Below are 20021 nucleotides of genomic sequence, written 5' to 3'. Positions count from 1 at the left end.
TGGTACACTACAAGCACGCAGTCATCCGTGAGATCAGTCTGGAATTGCTGTATCCACCGCTCATGACGTCACTGAAAAGCAAACACGATGGCAACAGAGTCAATAGAAATCTGGTGCTTTTGTTAACCCAAGAGTTAAGTGTCACTTATCAAAAAATAAACAAACCTGACATAAATCACACCTGTCGTGCTATCAAAACACGTACATGTGTACCTAGCCTAGCGTCGAGCCATGTGGGGGAGGGGGGAGAGCCAAAATACATCTCCGTACACCAGTCTTGCGTGGTGCGATAGAAAACGGCATGTGTCACCTTTATGAACACAGGACAAGTTTCTGAAACCAAAAGAGAACGTTACATTTAATATATGATTGTGTAAGTTGTTCAAACAAAACCTCGCGTAGTGGAATTTGTTTTTTTACCATGTTGTTGTTGTTGTTGTTGTTGTTGTTGTTGTTGTTGTCGTCGTCGTCGCTGCTGCTGTTGTTGTTGTTTTGGGGTGTTTTGTTTATGTGTTTGTTTGTTCGTTAGTGTGTTTGTTTCTTTTGCAAGTTGTCGAGTTTCGATGGCATGCAAGCATCTGTATACTATCCCAGGAATGGCCAATAATTCTGTACCATTTTTCTTTGGAATGTTCGCACCTAGGAAACAAGCTAACATTGTATCTCTATTTTGAGTCATAACTCAATAGCATTTATCACTTGAATATTTGACAGGCAACACCAGGCTAGGCTTAGTAAAATAAATATACACGTATATCAATTAAATCATAACGCCCAACAATATATAATCGTAAATGTCACTTGTAAATCTAATAACTCTGTTTAGTTTTGACCATGCCTAACCCAAATATATAAATTGTGCTCTAACTGTATACTGTTTTTTGAAAATTCCTTATCATGAAACTCCATTTCGAGCTTATTCTGAGCTTCCATTTGTGCTCGCCTTTTGTAATTTATAAAGTTGTGTAGCAGAGTTTTAAAACAACACTGCTTCTTTTATTAACCTACAATGTATAAGCGTCTCGTAAAATGTGTGCTATATTTGAAAATAATTTATAGTAAAACCTTGTTAAACTTCTTTAAATATATAAACAGCTTCGATATATAATTAGACGAACTATGCTCCCTCCCGCCCTCCCTCCCTCCCTCCCTCCCTCTCTCTCTCTCTCTCTCTCTCTCTCTCTCTCTCTCTCTCTCTCTCTCTCTCTCTCTCTCTCTCTCTCTCTCTCTCTCTCTCTCTCTCTCTCCATACTTATGGTGAGCTGTATGCAGATAATTCTCTGACGGCAGTATTAAACATTTGGAACTTACACACATGTTGACACACTTCGCCACAATTTATCTTTTAACTTCCCCTACACTAGTACAAAGGTTTACAGGTCGATGGATTATTTTGATACATTTGGTTCATATATTTTCAATGATAAAGCAATGCGTTTACATGCATAGCAGTGGGATTCGAGTGCCAACTTGATTTGACATCTTTTGCTATTTCCTCGGTATACCTAAATTACTACCAAACCACAGTGGCTTGAGTGTTTCAATTATACGATGATTTTACGTCTCGCACAGTTTTTGTTATATACAAATAACATACAACTTAGTACAAACACTGATAGCGTGCGAAGACAAATCAACATCACTGCCGGATGAAACAATGAAGATTCAAACACAAAGCTGTTTATTTGAATGTGTTTATAGTGAGATAAAATGTAACAATTCAAGAGTCAAGGGAATGATTCGCGCTATGAGTATCTGTATTTGTTTGTGAAATTCGTAGCAAATATAGACGTGGAAGACGTAAACATAAAGAAGACAAAAACCATCATGGCGCCGAAGTGAATCTCTCTACTACAGTCATTCTCGTTTGGTAGTACATCTACAACGTACAGGAGAGGCATCGCGAGTGTTATGGATTACACTATTATGTTTCAACGAATATCATCATAAAACATACAGGAACGATGCAAGCTTACACTAATCCTGATAGATAAAAGCGCATTTTCATTACAAACGTTGCTTTTTGTAGTTTAGAAGCTTGGGCGACTTTATGAAGGGTTGTTTTATGCGAATTTTATTTTACCAGAGAGTTGAAGTGGATATTAACAGACTATAAATGGAAACCCAATATCAACCAGGTGGCGTACTACAGCATTCTAGGAAATGTGTTTGTATATGCATGCACTTCAGTTTCCGAGAGAAATTAGAATGAATACTTCAAGTTAGTATCCAAGATTCTGGGTATATATTGACCGAATTATTTATGTATGTGGTTTATGGATGATATCGGTCATGGTACGTAAAATAAGTATATAAAAGATAAATTCACACGAACGAGTAACACATTGACAGGGGTTACATCGTCTGGTATATGGGATGTCATAATTTAATAATTTAAATGTCGGTGAAATGTAGCTCACTATAAGGTAGCTAGGAGAGAGAGAGAGAGAGAGAGAGAGAGAGAGAGAGAGAGAGAGAGAGAGAGAGAGAGAGAGAGAGAGAGAGAGAGAGAGAGAGAGAAAGAGAGAGAGAGAGCGAGCGGCAGGCAGACAGACAGACAGACAGACATACAGACTGGGAGGGAGGAAAGGAGAGACAGACAGAGAGAAAGGGAGGGACGGGGAAGGAGGAAAATAGAGACAGACAGACAGACAGACAGACAGACAGACAGACGGACAGACAGACAGGCATAGACTAGGACAGAGACAGAAAGAGGCAGGGCTATTTAAAGACAAACACAGAGAGACAGAGCGATGTATTATCACTGGTACCACCAGTCATCTTCAAACTATAATAACGCTTCGGAATTTTTTATCGTCGAGAGCTGCCAATTTTGTTGACACATGGACGACCTTGTTTCTTTTTTTTCCTTTTTTAGGGGTATATATGGTCATGAAACTAGTACTTCCTTCCTAATAATCTCAACGAGTATCCGAATTTTTTATATATTCTATACACCGTTGTAAGAGATTTGTAGTAAGGGGGGATGCAGTGCTACTATCAAACTATACGCCTAACAAAGAGTTCACTGTTGTTTTATCGTAACAAAATATCCCGTCTCAAAATAAATATTTACCCATTCACCCCACCCCATCCCACCCCACCCACCCACCCCACCCACACACAAGAATCTAGAAAACGTATACTTTATCTTCATGCATATATGGTTCATTTTTATGGATTAGCAGACCCCTATTTAATAAAATCTATAGGGGGGGGGGGTTAAGAGTCGCACGCGCGCTTCCGGAGTAATATAATTTGAAATTTGAGAGAGCTGGCATTGCCTTTTCGATGAGATTATTCTACAGCCGGTTTCAAGTTACCGTTCACCAGAACTGTTCAATACAACCACACAGAAACTAAGTATGAAACCTCACATTCGACCCTTTAAGATAGAGCCGGAGATTGAATGAATAAAGTTTCTTGCGACATCAATCAATCAATCAATCAAACAATTTATATAGCGCCTGAATCCATTACTCAGAATGTTCAAAGGCACTTTACAGGACACTAAAAAGAGTTCTTATCAAAATGCTCTCATAAAAAGATGAGTCTTAACGTCTTTCCTGAACTTGTCCAGGGTTGGTGATTGACGCAGAGCAACCGGAAGACTGTTCCATAATTGCGGGGCAGCGCGTGAAAAAGCACGTTCACCATAGGATTTAAGTTTGCAGGGTGGGATGTGTAATAGACCTTTGTTGTTGGAGCGAAGTACACGTGGAGCATGCTTATAACTGATCAGATCCGATATGTAACTAGGTGCAGCATTGTTGAGAGCTTTGTAGGTCATCAAAAGTATTTTGTAATGTATTCTGTAGTAGACTGGTAGCCAATGTAGATCCTTGAGAACTGGGGAGATATGGTCTGATTTCTTGCGGCGTGAAACAATTCTGGCCGCTGTATTTTGAGCATGTTGTAGATGAGTAATGTCTTTAGATGCTAAACCATATAAGAGTCCATTACAGTAATCCAGTTTGCATGAGACAAGAGCATGGACTAGATTTTCACATGCTTCACTTGTCAGATAGCGACGAATGCGACCAATTTTTCGAAGATTGTAATAGATCGAATTGCATGTTATGGTAATGTGCTTCCTAAGAGTGTGTTTATCATCGAAGGTTACACCAATATTGCGTGCATAGTTAACCAAGTCAACAGAACATGATCCAATGTTTATACTGTCAATGGGACGGGGTATGCGCATAAACTGAGACCTAATGAGTAGTACCTCAGTTTTACCATCATTTAGTTGAAGTTTGTTTTGTGTCATCCATGATTTTATGTCCAGTACTGCAGTCTCCATCTTGGCAACAGTGGTGGATGTGTCAGCCAAAGCAAAGCCTTCATATAGTTGATTGTCATCAGCATATTGTATAAAATTCAAATCATGATGTCTTAATAGGGTGGCAAGTGGAGAAATGTAGATGCAAAATAGCAGTGGGCATTTGGTCAAAATGAAATTAATTAATTTAATGGTACAATGCAGACATCAAATGCAGATGTAAAAACATTGGCACCCATGTGTCCGCGCCTAGTGACAGTACATTTTTTTTTCTCATTTAGACAAAATGTAGCAAGAAATTGGAGAATTTGCGATCTTGCTGTACGAGTAGAATAGTTGTTTCTCCATTATTGGCTTCTCTGTGTGGGCGCGTATCAAACAGACGGTGGACGGTACCTTGAAACGGTGCCGTAACACATAATTGTAGCGATTAAAACTATTGTAAATTAGTACAAGAACGGCTGGAAGTTCAAACTACTTTCGCATCTCAAAGATTCTTTTCAGGGACTTTTGTTCCAATCCAACGTAAAACATGAATGACACTGGCATTGTTGCTGTATTTCAATAGCTTGTGGCATTAGTCTAAGAGACCATAGTTCGGGTTTGAGATGAGCCGTCTGAGTTTTATAAGTAACCGTGACATATATGTTTATCAAAGAGACTGCGATGTTTGAACTACTCTCAGTCATAGAATCACAATTGAAATGCCTTGGCATTGCAATCCGATATCATTTTTGGCGGGAAATTGTATGAACGACGCACAATAAGTGGAAACCGAAATACAATGACCGTACACAACAGGTGGTGGCCCGCCGTATTGTCAACACTTAAACGACCCTATTCAGGTCCCATAACATGATGTATTCACCACAACGTGTGTCGCCATTCATGTTTAACTGGAAATTCCGACAGAAGCAGACTACATGTACCGCCGCGTAAGAATCTCGCTGCAGCTGCAGCTGCCACCTCTTGCCACCTCTAATATCGCGCTCTGGGCTCATTCTCACTGACACTTTGACACTGTTTTGTATGAGTTTTCACAGTGCTATAAAGTAGTGGTATCACGTACTCATTTCTACGAAAAGGAAAGAAAGAAGTAACATCTGTGGGATTGCAGCATTCATAATCACAGAACATCTGCCGGATACCGCCATGGTTGTTATCGATTCCACAAAATTATAATTTTATTGAAAGTGAAACATAAATGGCGAAACTCTGTGTCATGGAACGCATCGAAATACAAGCTTATAGATTAGGGTGGAATTATTAAGGAGGTGTGCTATGCTAACCCACGGTTCGTGCTAGTAGCAACTGGAATGTCGCCATACATTAATTGTGAGCGCCGATAAACCACAGACAAGGAAAAAGACGTCTTTGGATAAAAAATGTGGTACTTCAGATACAAGTCTTTTTGTCATATATATCACCCCCCCCCCCCCCCCCCCCATTAGCAGAATGAAATTCGACAATTACAACCAGGAAACCAGCTTTAGCACATCTACAAAGTAGTTATCCGGCTTAGGATCAAAATGAATGTTTGAAAGCAGTTGTCTGACAGCGCTATACAGCGAAGTTGTTGTAGAAACGGTTGATCCGGAACCACAGAGTACCTTATGTAGCCCACATGGTTCAACTGATATCACTAATGCGAGAACCTCGGGCTGAAACCCAGACCTTTAATAAAAAAAATCCAGCCAGATTCAAAATTGTTTCTACCAGAAGTACACTTACTTGTATTGATACCTGCTATCGTGACTTAGTATAGTATATGATCATTTTGAAAGATTAAATTAGTACCGGTCCCTCGGTAGAATTTTCTCGGGCTTTGAAATCTTGTTAAGAAAGCCTACTGTACTTTGCATGTGTGACACTTAGCTAAGTTGTAAAACCGTGATCAGCTGTATTCATTGAATTATTCAACAGAATCACATCCCAGCAGTTCAGTACTTATATAATTTCTTTTTAAAATTCGTAAATTATAACGGAAACTCCTGCAGGTGGCGTACCACATTATTCGAGGAAAATGTGTTTATATACATGCACATGAGAAATTAGAATGATTACTTCAATTTAAGTTATTACACCACTTACTGGGAAATATTAAACAAAAGAATTAAATTAAATTAAATTAAATTAAATTAAATTAAATTAAATTAACAAAGATAGAGAAATCATGAAAAGAAAGATTCTGAACAATTTAAGTTACTTTCTGGTCAAAACTTGGCAGAAAATTGGCAAACGGAGAACATGCATAATAAAAAATTCTACCTTCATGTTACATGTAATATCGAAGATTAAAATATTATACTGTCCACTACTCATTACATGCGATTTAATTCTCATTGTTTATGTTATGCTAAGGAGTCTAGCACTATTCATATATCTAGCAAAAAACTAACTCTGACTCCCTAACTGTAATATTTATGTGTAATGTATGCTATTGGTTCACCGTTCTACATTTTGCTTTTCCTCTACGCGCGAATTTACAGGAGTCGGCACAATTATTAAGGCAAAGCTCATCACGTGACCATATCCATTAATCCTGAATAATTAAATCATTGCATGATTAAGGGTACATATTAGTCAAGTTGCAATACGTACACGTTACGATTACCACGATCTTCTCCACTCACGTATACTCAAAGTTGTGCCGTCTAGCACAGAAATATGTGCTCACCCCGACAGCGTTCATTTAAACACGATGATGTTATCGAGTTCCAACGTCATTCATTTTCAGGTTGTTGTAGGTAGAGTTAGGCAGCGAGTGGAAATGAACATACGTAATAATCGTAACGTTTATATGATTATAAGAACTAGACTATGTACGTAAATATAGTAGACTGATCGAAATGATAGTAAACATTAGTTTCCCGCCAATTTACTGTTCCAAACTCACTACTGTTTTATTATCCTACTAACTGCGGATATAATTTGTCTAGTATGACCATCATTGGGTGAGAAATGCTGTCTTCGTCGTGATTTTATCACAATTGATTACAATAACATCTCATTTAAAAGAATTGTCGTGAAACCAAATTGTCACGAATCTCACTGCACAGCACATAAATCCTGTAACCCAGTTTTGTGGACGTTGCAGGGGTTGATCTGACGACAATGTATGTTTTGTTTCATTTTACAAACTCCGTGCACATTGTGTTTACAATTATATCAAGCTTACAATTGCGCTTTTCAAAATAGTTACCATTTGTCATCAATCAAATGACGAATTCTATATAAACGCGACAACCGACACTTTAAAAAGACAACGTATTTTGGAGCAACATCGAAGATTTTCCTGAATACGGCGCTGTTGACATGGAACTAAAAATAGGGTCGAAGAATGGCCTGTATACAATGACACAAAAAGAAAGTAATCCATTGAATATATTGTATTCCCTTGTACTGTTTTACCGCCAAGGACAGCACCTTTCTAAAAAGTGTTAATTAAATATTACTTCACATAAGTAACAAGTTGTTGAGCATGATCGACTTCAGGGGAAAAAACACATTTACAAGACAGTAAGTTAGAATATTATGGTTCAATCAACAGTTACAGCGCGTTGCAAGTTACCGTTCTGTTTGATACAGCCCGCACCAGCCAACACTCCACTGTAAGATATCAAAATCACAATATCTTGCCGTATTTAGTCTTTGAACGAAATCAACCACACTGCCACAAGACATAGATACGCGGGCGCCAATGTGTTAAGGTCTGTATTCGATGCCTGCATAATGTCACTTTATTAGTTCATTTTATTTAGACAAAATGTAGCAAGAAACTGTATTCATACAATGCCATATTAAAGATTTTAGCATCGTAGTTTCTGCACTGATGTATCAAACAGGGCGAGTGAACAGCAACCTGCAATGCGCTAGTAGTGCATCATGGCATCTACACGACGAAGTAGAACGTCATGCGCGTTTACACATAATTTGGAATTTTCAAGATTAAAATGCAACAAGGTTAACAAAGCATAACAAGTACCAGCATTTTGAAAATTAGAGCACATAAAATTGTGAACCAGATGCACAAATGTGACCCAAAGTAGAAATTGAATAAGACGAATTTATTAGTTATGTACGGTATATCAGCCCGCACCTCATCACTTCAAACAACACAGTAGCGTTGGTCAATGGTTACACATACGGACTTTTGCACTAAGTGTATAGTAACGACTTACAGGCACTTCCCAGGTACTCAATAAAAAATGTGGATATTAAATTAAGGAACAAGAATGAGTTTGTAGTACAAATAAGTATCAGTCCAACTACAGTGATATGGTACGATAAACTTTTTAACACAGATGGACTTGAATATGGCATAACTTGAGTTTGAATAAAAGGACAAGTCCAAGTCTGATAAAAACTCTGCTTTATTTAAATCCGAAAAAAAAAATGTTTGTTTCCGAGAACATGATGTCAGAAAATAGGGTAGGTAGATCGGTAAAATATTTTACTTTCATTTTTTTCTAATTACTTTGACCCCAAGATAATTAGATTCTCTTTGGTCACAATTATTGCGTGGGAATTTGATGATGGGTGATAAGAGAATTAATTTTTACTTTATATCCAAACGTGTGTTTGGAGTGTTTGGATAAACAGTATTATTCTATCATTATGTGTATCCTTTTCTGTTTAGCCATTACCATTAACACAAATGTTTTACTCAAATCTGGTATTGGTATTCAGGTTTATGAAAGAGACGATTAAATTTGATGATAACGTTTATACGTAAAGAGTCTAGCCACTATAGTAAGTAGTGTCAACTGTTCAACCTTCACACCAGAAAGTATGCATCAACATCATTTACACTCTATATTGTAGATCAGCTTAAATAAAGGCTGTGTATGCACGTATATGTATTACGGTATAGCACTCGACAAACTGGATACAATCTGATATGGTGAATATACGATTTGAGCTCTTTTGTTTTACTTCTATTTGCTTCGTTTATTGTCGTTTGTGTTTTCGATTTTGGGAGTGAGCGCCTTGTGCCGAGAAAGACGGCTCTCATTTTATTCAGCTTGAGCACCCGCATCACGACGACAAGAAAGGTGTATACAGTCAGCTGTACGTGCATGCGCAGTTGCCGCTAGATGGCCTTCATCTTGACCGTTCAATCCAGGGTAATATGTTTCTATAAAGCCAATGTGTAGCAAGAACTTACAGAAGGCACTTGAACATTCGTGATCTCAACTATATATATGTTCAAATAACGTGTTGTAAACCAATTAAGATAACCACAATGTTATTCCCAGTGTCAAAATGTAATTCACCGACATAACAAGTTTTCTAATTGCACGGGACTAGGGACTGGGTACTCTACTAAAGTGTGTGGACATTGTTACTGGTATGGGGTGTTTACAGGCATGCCAAACATTCATGAGTAACCCGGACAGTCAGGACTATACCATTTCTCAACTCTGGGATATGTCATACCATATTAATTGGCTGAGCGATCTTTTAACGACAATCCCCAAAGCAAAGCACTCAACGCGGATTAGAACAAGGCTTGAACCCCTCGAGCTCACTAGGAAGACTGCGAAGAACCTCAGACCACTATAGATTTTTTTTATCTGAGGAAAAACACACCACAACAATTATATTTGTAAACTTGGTTGATTTTAAAACCATTCTGTATCAATGAATGCGTTCAGCACATAATTAGAACGACTCATGCAGACTCGCAGCAATATGTACAAAAGTGATCGATTGGTTGTAAGCGTGAACGTTGGCAAAGGCACACAAGGTCACAGTACAGTAGTGTAGTAGCCAAACAAGCAACACTCATCATGACATATAGTTTTGAAGTATGCAAACACAATTGTACACTTGATATTCAATGTTATGCAGTGATTTGGTAGCTAGATCACCGCCATTTCTTTCCTTACTTCTCTCATGTGTGCTGTACGTACATTTCAATTGTACAACTTAGCATTTAACCACGAAACGTTTCCACACATAATCTTACTTTTCAAGGCTAGGGGTAACAAATTAGAGCCCCTTATCTTTCTGTTAAAAGAAGTCACTCTAAAAGTTGTGAAAAAAAATAAAAACTGTTTAAATTGTTTTCTGCATCACGTCCAGTTGTTAGTAGTCATCTTGTTCTGTCTATTTAAATTTTTTTTTAAAATTTTAAAAGTCTCATAAAATGGCAACCGCATTCAACAAATAATTTTAAAAAGCTGCCGCTAGGAAGCAGTCTGAAAAAACACGAACCAGGCTGCAAACAGTGACACCATTGTCATGACTTTGTAGTTACTGTGTGTAAATGTGTGATAAAAAATATTTCAAGGCGAATAGATCGACCCTGACTTCAGACTGTGGCGCGGTTTTTTAGACGTCGCCAAACACCTAGTTGAATTGAATAATTATTGTTCAATTCTAGATAACGTCGCCTCAGATATATGTTGTCAATCTTCTGCTGCACCGATATTTTATGCTGATCCTCAGAAATATAACACCATGCGATTAACAAGCAACCGATATATTGTGGAATGATCCCAGAGTATAACTTATCATCGAAATTACAGGGTGATATCCAATGGGATAGTGGTGTGCTGCAGTGGGCCCAGTGGGCGCCGGGGTTTAGTTTTAGTCGAAATAATACCCACACACGGATGTATAATGCCAACAAATTATGCCGTTCACAAAAACCTTCAAAACATGGAAGTGAATTATACGATAATTTGCATAGGATAATAGTTTATATAGTGGAAAACACAAACTACGCCGAGGATCAAAAGTAAACACCACAAGGCTTTTAAATATACCCAATGTGAAATTATATTGTAAACTATTAGATGTTACAGTATCCTACATTGTGGTCCAATAAAAATATAAGTTTATGGTCAAATTTTAAGTGACATCTGATGGGGGGGGGGGGGGGAGTGAACAAAAGATAATGTTATAAAAATGATATTTGCATTCAACTTTATTTGATATCATATTGGAAAGACGAATTTTAAAATGCGTTGTCACTTATCAAAGACATGGTTTTAAAGTCACACAGGCTGAGTTTATATAGTTAACTATTATATGCAAATGTAAATACTGTCATAAAACCTCAAATAAACTATAATTCTAGTATAATTAATGTCAATAATTGCCTTCTATGGCATTACAATTCTCTTCTGGCATTTTTTAGCAGTTGATTTTACAGTAGGGATTTCCTCGACAATTTTATACGGCCGTAGAAAAATTACGTCATCGGCTCATTCATTCATAAGTTACATGTGAATATCATACGTGTAATACCAAGTGATGGTTTAAGTGGTCATATGGATACGAGGGAATTTATTGGGTATTTAATTTGGATTTTTCATTTATAAAATCGTTCTATCATGGCCTAGCCTCCTATTTGAAAAATCAAATTGAAACAATATAGACGAAGTCTGTGTTGTAACTCGGTTTATTACAAAAAAATCCTAAATCAATGTGTAAAACATTTGTTATTGCACGTACACATTTATTGCCTTACAAACAAGTACTTGGTGTATGTTATTTCACATTATTTTTCAAGTAGGACGCCATGATAAAACTGTTTTATAAAATTAAAAATCTAAAATAAATACCCAATCCTCATCCGTATGGCAACTTTAAGCATATTTCAGTTGGAATGGGAGTACTGCAGTTGTGCGACACTAAATACGGCCAAAATGTATCAACTGATGCTTATACATGAAAGGAAAGATCGACTGAGAGACTCTCAGAGTAAAATTGGAAATGCGTAAGTCCTCTTTTTATTAGGACAGGACATTAGCGTTGCCCTTACATTGTACAAACTTGTGAGTAAGATTTACAACCACTCCTCCACAGTAATGTTTGCTGTTATTGTACTGTCGAAATGTTAGGGAAAAACGACACCCGTACATACTGATGCAAATAATTACTTTAGAGTTCTTTTCCAGGAAGACAGGTGGTCTCCTCGCTATTGTTTGTTAATGATTAAATATGCATGTTAGTTTTATTTGAAGTGTGTTATGAAGGGGTGGGGTGTGTGGGGGGAGTCATTGCATCCATTTATCATTCTCGCCAAGATGGGAGCTGGTAGTTCAACGACCAGTTGTATGTTACAGTAAGGTTATACTATCAATTGAAAGCGTAATTTCTCTCTAAATCACCCAAGCCCCTCTCCATCCTCGATATCTCTCGTTGTTTCTAATTGGGCACTCCCTGTCATACGCATGTCTGTCTGTCTATCTATCTGTCTGTCTGTATGTCTGTCTGTCTTCTGTCTGTCTGATTGTTTGTTTGTTTGTTTGTTTGTTTGTTTGTTTGCCTGTGTTTGTTTGCTGCCAGAATTTCTTTCTCTCCCTTTTTTGTTTCTCTTATTATCTCTGTCCGAACTCTGTCTATTCTCGTTCTCATTCGTCCCATTCTCTCTGTTAGACTCGATCTGTCGGTCTCTTTATTTCTATTTATTTCTAGCTCAGTTTTTCCCCCACTTTCTTTCTGTCGTTCTTTTTTTCTTTTTTTATTTCTTTTGCTTTCGTTCGTTCGTTTTTCCTGTCTGTCTGTCTGGCTAGCTGACTAACTGTCTGTGTGTATGTCTGTCTTTCTCTCCCACTCACGACTGTTTTTATACGACTTTTAATTGTAGTTGCCTGGTTTTGTTCTCTCTCTCTCTCTCTCTCTCTCTCTCTCTCTCTCTCTCTCTCTCTCTCCTCTCTCTCTCTCTCTCTCTCTCTCTCTCTCTCTCTGTCTACTCTCGTTAATACGGTCAAGGATTAACGTTCTACAGGAGTGAACCAATGGATAGTTGCCATCTTTTGTTCTCTCTCTCCCTCCCTCCCTCCCTCCCACCCTCCCTCTCTCTCTCCCTCTCCCTCCCCCCTCTCTCTCTCTCTCTCTCTCTCTCTCTCTCTCTCTCTCTCTCTCTCTCTCTCTCTCTCTCTCTCTCTCTCTCTCTCTCTCTCTCTCTCTCTCTCTCTCTCTCTCTCTCTCTCTCTCTCTCTCTCTCTCTCTCTCTCTCTCTCTCTCTCTCTCTCTCTCTCTCTCTCTCTCTCTCTCTCTCTCTCCTGTATTGGACATTTTCCAAATACACAATCTTACACATCTGACATTACTATATCAATACAATACAATACAATACAATATAATAATATACAATAGTGTTTATCAATAACAGTTCTCTACTTGTCATAAAAAATAACATTATTTCATGTGTCCTAAAAATGTGAACATAGATGACAAAATGCTTTACTTTTTTGGCGAAACTTTTTTCTCGTTAGCACGGTACAATAACGATGTAAAAATTAAATTTTGCTGGAAGTCGGGACCATTTTCTCCAATTTACGAATTAGCAAGCTTAATGTTACTTTAATCACCCAATCAATATCTTACGTGACTTCAATCCTGATACATCTACGTGACTACCCAAATGTGACAATTCATGGCCACAACACTTTGTTTTCTAGCATTTTTTGTCGCTAACTGAGATTACTCTATGTACATGTGTAGATAATTGGTTTCAAACAATTACAAAAGAAGAAAATGGAATTAAAAATATGTTCATCCTTGCAATTAATATAAACTCCAGTTGACCTATCAAGGAAATGATTTATAGTATCAGTGTGTGTTTTGAAAATAATATCAAAGTTAGAAAGTGTATTTCTTTTTATTTGTGTATCTTTTTTTAACTTTTATTTGTTGGCATTCATGTTATTCCAAATTCCTAGAAATGTTTCAACGTCTCTTAGAATCGTAAGGTCAAATTACGGTCATATCATTGATAGTAAACGTAAGTTCACGTAAGGGTTAAGTCATTGTTTGATAACTTTGAACGAGAAATAACCCCGAAGATGTAATTAAAAATGAAAGAAGCTGACGAAAAAAACCAGTAAAAATACATATGTCAGTGATGCTTGAATGAATAACAACGAGGATAAACATAGCTGAAATTACAAGGACTTCCTCATACAGGTGGAATGGGTTTCGTTGTTTACATGTGTCGTTTATCTATAACTTCCACTGATAATTGCATTTTAAAGTCCAATCTCATAATAGAGTTTAAAATATGTCTTTAGTCCTAGTTTTTGGACCCTGAGAAAGGATAATTGACCCTTACCAAACAAAAACATTATCTATAAACATTATTTTGACGTTTTCACTACCAGCACATAGTCCAAATTAAATTTATTAACAAATTTAAATTATGTAGAAAACATATAACTTAAAAACTTATACCGTACCGCTGTTGGTGTCTCCGAGCCCTGGAATCGTCTCTGCAGGGGGATATATATGCTACCAATATCTGAACTCAAATTTCACGAAAAATGCGCACATTCGTTCATTTAAAACAAGCCTTTTGTGCGTAAATGGATACATTGTAACTATTTCTTTGAATCTAGTCTAAAATAAAATAAAAAATTGCCGAAAATTTACTGCAAACACAAACAATGTACGTGTGCTTGCAAAGTTTATGCGGCGTTATCAAACTATGCGCATGCGTATATAATCCGGCGTCAACGGTGCAACTCAGGGGATGCCCCGTCCATTCTTTCTACTCAACGTAAATACCATTGAAGTCTTTATATAAATTTTGGTAGACACTTAGCAGCCAAGCCAGAGTTTGATAGCTAGCGTGGAGTCCATGACAGTATTTGTCCGGGGAACTCAAATACACCTGTGAATGCGTTGATACATATTTATCGACAGAGGTAAGTAGTTACAGATTCTTTGAACAAATGTTATGCATTTTGCACCAGACAATCCATGCGCCTTTTTCTTTCGTGTGTTTAATCAACAACAAAATAATATTTAGAAGAAGAAAAAATCAAGATCGACTATTCTGCCAGTGGTTATTTAAGAAACTGACCGATGAGCTTTGCAACGTTTGTCAATACTCACACGCTATCCCCGGATGCCGTAGCATTTACTGAATTAAATTCGGGATCAGGGACAACGCACTGTATATTTTTTTCTACTGTGCTATCATTAGTGTAATCCATCTCTCTTTATGTTTGTCTGTCTGTTTGTCGGTCTCTGTCCGTCCGTCACTGTCTGTCCGTAACTGTATGTCTATATATTTGGCCCCTCTGTTCGTGCTCTGCCTGTCTGTGGTATGTCCACCTCTCTATCTGTACGTCTGTCTGTTTGGCACTTTCTGTCTGTTAAATAAATTTAATTGCATGTCTGACTATATTTTCATATCTCTCTCTCTCTCTCTCTCTCTCTCTCTCTCTCTCTCTCTCTCTCTCTCTCTCTCTCTCTTCCCATGTACTAAAGGATAGTACAGAAATCAATAATTGAAGTAACTATAGTTTATCTTTACATCTATCTAACCTTTTTGTTTTTGATATAGTTTCCACATGTGGAAATCGTGCATTCTGTAATGAGTCATAAATGTGAGAGGATTATTGTGAAAATAAAACTTAAATCTGATATGAAAGCAAAACGAAGAAACAGATCATTATGTGCGGGCACTAGTCAAGAAAAGGTTAATAAATCAAGTATTACTTTAGTCTTTTTTACACTAACAACCATAGAACCGACCATATCAGTAGTTTTAATATATAAACTAAAGTTCGAATTTCGTCACCTTTCTGTTATATATTTTACGTCGTTTCTTGATACAGTGAGACATGCAATGCAACTACTCATATAGATCAATATCAAATGTAGGTGTACCAAATTTGTGTGTAGAAAGATTTCATTCATTCATTCACTCACTCACTCACTCACTCACTCACTCACTCACTCACTCACTCACTCACTCACGGACGAACGAACGAACGAACGAACACACGCACTCACGAACACACGCACTCACTCACGAACACACGCACTCACTCACTCACTCACTCACTCACTCACTCACGCACTCACTCACTCATTCATATACTCACACACATACGTAAACACAAACTACTACTTAGTCGGTCGGTCGGTCTGCCTGTCTGTCTGTCTGTCTGTCTGTCTGTCTGTCTTCCTGTCTGTCTGCTAGATATGGTCGGACAGACCGTCGATCAGATATTTAATAAATTCGTCAATGAATTATACATCGACCAGTCAACCACCCATCGATGTTAACTGATAATCAACAGTTGTACATGTAATTACTAAATGACACAAGTGCAATATGTTAGCTACTCGACCTTACTAAGTTTAGTTGTGCAGGCAAAAGGGTACATTATGCGAGATTGATTTGATACTGTCTAGATTAACTTTGATCCGGCGCTTTGCGTATGTTCTAAGCCATATAACAACTTGATAATTATTTATATCACACTGGTGCTGTTTGGTAGATTCCGACTTGTCAACATACATACACCAGAACGGAAAACTGTAGATCATGTTCGTGCTTTTGACACAGTCCGACGATTACTGACAACCAAAGTATTCATTTATTTGATTCAACTGTACTCTATGCCGCAGGAATTTTACAGCTACGTCTCGATAAAATTGCAAAATTGACGACGAGGTTCCATATTTGGTGGTGCTGGAAGAGTCGTTTATCAATCGGTATTTGAAGACACTAGTACTATACTGTTTGAACTTCAAACACCACTAAGTTATGATCATGCTGTGAAATGTGTTTGTTCTTATACCGCCCTCAAACTAAAGAAAACACAAATAAGACAAAATAAGAAAGGTACATGCACTCCACTTAATTTCATGCTAATTACAACGTGACGTCATTAGTTTGTGACCTTGGTCACGGTTGCGAGGATAGTACACGTATATCGTCCTACCAAACATGTACAGGCGATAAAAAGCTAAAGTCCAAAAACAATTTGTCCGCCCCGACACAAAAGGCAGTCCATAGCGATGCTGTAGGTCAAGCCGTATAAGAATGGATTTTCATGCTTCGTGTATCCGTGGTACTCAAACATTGGCATCAAGGTGACACCCTGCAGGCCGGGGGGTGAGTCGATCACGTGACAAACACGGAAGTTCGCGCATTGGAAAACCCAATCCAAAATTAACTCAGGTGTAGCGTATGTTATCGAAGCCTCTTAAGTTTGAATGTGATTTGACTGCACCCCATACCTCGCAAGTGTCTCCCAATGAGGTCTGAAGCCAGTCTAGATGAAATCATGCAGCGCCTTTAGTGCGATAGGGGTCCCTTCTCAATGCTGGTGTACGCTGCCAATTGTAGTAGCACGTAAACCCGTGACTTGAGTAAATAACTACAACGCTGGGAATATCCCAACTCCGAATGACGGTGGGGAAATACGTTTTAGACAATAGCAAAAGTAATCGAAGAGATTCGAGATTATAGACCTGTATTTAGGTTTGGTCTGATTACAGAGATCAGATGGGGTAGATTATAAGACTCGATGCCGCCTCCGTTGTATTAGCCTAAAATCTGGCCGCTGTAAAACCAATTAAGTGGGCGTGCTGTCATGAAGCGTCCATTATTCGATCATCAGGCACGTTGGCTCATCAATCTGTCGGATATACACACTTCATCTGCTGGATCGAGTGGGTGTTCATCACGGTATATTTAACGACCCTGGGCATTGGTAATTAAGTCTACATATTGTTTTGAATCTAGGAGGCGATGACATCACCACAATAATAACGTCACCACAATACCGGTACATTAATATCATATTAAACCATAGAAACTCCACGGATTATGATTAAACAAAACACTAGAGTACGCAATGAGGAGTGAATATAACTTTATCTGACAATGTGTTTTTAAATGAAAACAGTATCTATAGTCTACTCTGATGGTTTTCATTAAAATGTTTGACTTACACTCACTAAATTATATCAAATCACAAACACCGATTATCGTTCTGCCTTACCACCATATCTTGTTTTTGTTTGTTGATTAGATAACTTCCCTCATAATCACAAAATATCTTAAATCGGTCGTTAAACTAAACGCGCTTCCAAGCACCTTCATTTTTTTCTACGCCTTGAAACCAAATTAAGAACTCGAAAATTTGGCATTTTTGAAGATTTGAACTTATTTATGTTGATTGGATAATGTACCAAGAATTAAAATAATAATAATAATAATAGTCAGGTGGACATTTTAAAATCCAATTGCTGATAATTGCGCGGTACGAGTATGTAATATGATATCAACATATATTAAAATTAAAAAAGCACACTTTTGAAATAGTAGTTATGTCTTAGTTGTAAGTCATGTCATGACCTTTGATGTGACCTCAAAAGGGGAAAGAGGAAGTGTGAAATCAAGAAAGACAGTTATTGAAGTTAAAACTTAAAATACCATAAGTCAATTAGATAAATGAATAATTTACGACAAAAAATAATTTGTAATAACAGGACATGATGTGGTCTTGTTAGCCTCTTGCTATTACCGTCTATTCTTATCCACATAATGAAATTCCTTCATAGGGGCGAGGGACATACACATACATACATACATACATACATACATACATACATACATACGTACGTACGTACGTACGTACGTACGTACATACATACATACATACATACATACATACATACATACATACATACATACATACATACATACATACAATGTACGTACATACATACATACATACATACATACATACATACATACATACATACATACATACATGTTGTGATGTAATTCCCAAGTACTCTATCGTCAAAAGTAATAACGAGTAATAACTTGCTATGATCTGTCGGTGATATTGGGAATTAATATAAAGATATAAATCATATATCATATACATTTTTTGTAAATGCATGTCAAAATATTGGAATCAGAGTATTAAAATAAACATCTGATTGTTCTACTGGAGGGGTCGACCTATAGCATGACGAGTACATGCTATATAATCTGATATAGACTCGCTATATATCATTACACCAAAAATCGTGTAAACGTCATCACTTTGAGAAATAAGAAGATTACAATAGTTGACTCATTGTGTTTATTTGGTGACGAAGAGGTGACAAGGTCTGATGATAAATCAAAACATATTCGCGTTTTATGTCCAAAATGAATTATACGAAATAGTAATGTGTTAAAAGTTGTAAATTGACCTATCATGTACGAGGAAAACTGTGTAACCATAGAAACACCCGATTGGTTCTTTTTCTTGACTTTGTCCACTCTCTAGATAATTTAAAATTAAACATAAATGTCTTCTTAATCTTAGGGCAATGCAAATACCGGTTTTCTTAATATGTTTTTTTTCTCTCCGTATAATCCCATATTACTATATCAAAATCACTTACTGACTTCGGTTTGGAATTTTCAAGAAATCGCATTTTTTCATATAAAATATTAAATAATCAGATACCTGATGATGGACCGTGTGTGTGTGTGGGGGGGGGGGGGGGTTAATTAAAACTTGCAGTACCAGTTTTTTCAATAGCTATAGGTTGTATTACATACATGTACAGGAATGGGAAACGTTCCGACAACCAATAGTTAGGTCATAATAGAATATAATATACATTACACAGAACATATCATATTTCGAGAGCAAAGCATTTTTTTTCAATTTCTGGATTTCTGCCAGGCAAAATAAAATACGAAGCTGATTTTTCTCTTTTCAATATAAAATTCGATCTGTTTGGCTTCACGAAGATGATTACTTTCACAAGATAGTGGATAGAGCGAGCAGCCTTCGACTACCAAATGTACACTTAAGGTACTTGTGGACCGTGATAAGTCTTGTGGACGCGTGTTGTGGATGTATAAGTCACATGTGGACGTAGGGGTGGGGATGAACACATGTATATATGGCAACAAGACTTTATGAAAGAAAAAGTGAAAGAAAGCAAAACTGATACGGGCTAAAAAGCTTTG

At 37.3% G+C, this 20021-nt stretch overlaps 1 protein-coding gene across 1 annotated transcript; it reads right to left on the bottom strand.

Annotated features, from left to right (window-relative positions):
- Nucleotides 1-3526: 3526 nt before the first annotated feature.
- LOC144448062 (uncharacterized) lies at nucleotides 3527-4303 on the bottom strand. Its single transcript, XM_078138211.1, has one exon. It carries the CDS (start codon nucleotides 4301-4303, stop codon nucleotides 3527-3529), a length of 777 nt encoding a protein of 258 aa, XP_077994337.1.
- Between the last annotated feature and the right edge of the window lie 15718 nt (nucleotides 4304-20021).

The sequence above is a fragment of the Glandiceps talaboti genome, chromosome 17, assembly GCF_964340395.1.
Source record: "Glandiceps talaboti chromosome 17, keGlaTala1.1, whole genome shotgun sequence".
In the NCBI taxonomy this organism is placed as follows: Eukaryota; Metazoa; Hemichordata; class Enteropneusta; family Spengelidae; genus Glandiceps; species Glandiceps talaboti.
This window is presented reverse-complemented; position numbering and strand designations above follow the sequence as displayed.

What these genes read in the sequence shown, in the direction of transcription:
- LOC144448062 (XM_078138211.1), bottom strand. Translation starts at nt 4,303, where the DNA reads ATGGAGACTGCAGTACTGGACATAAAATCATGGATGACACAAAACAAA.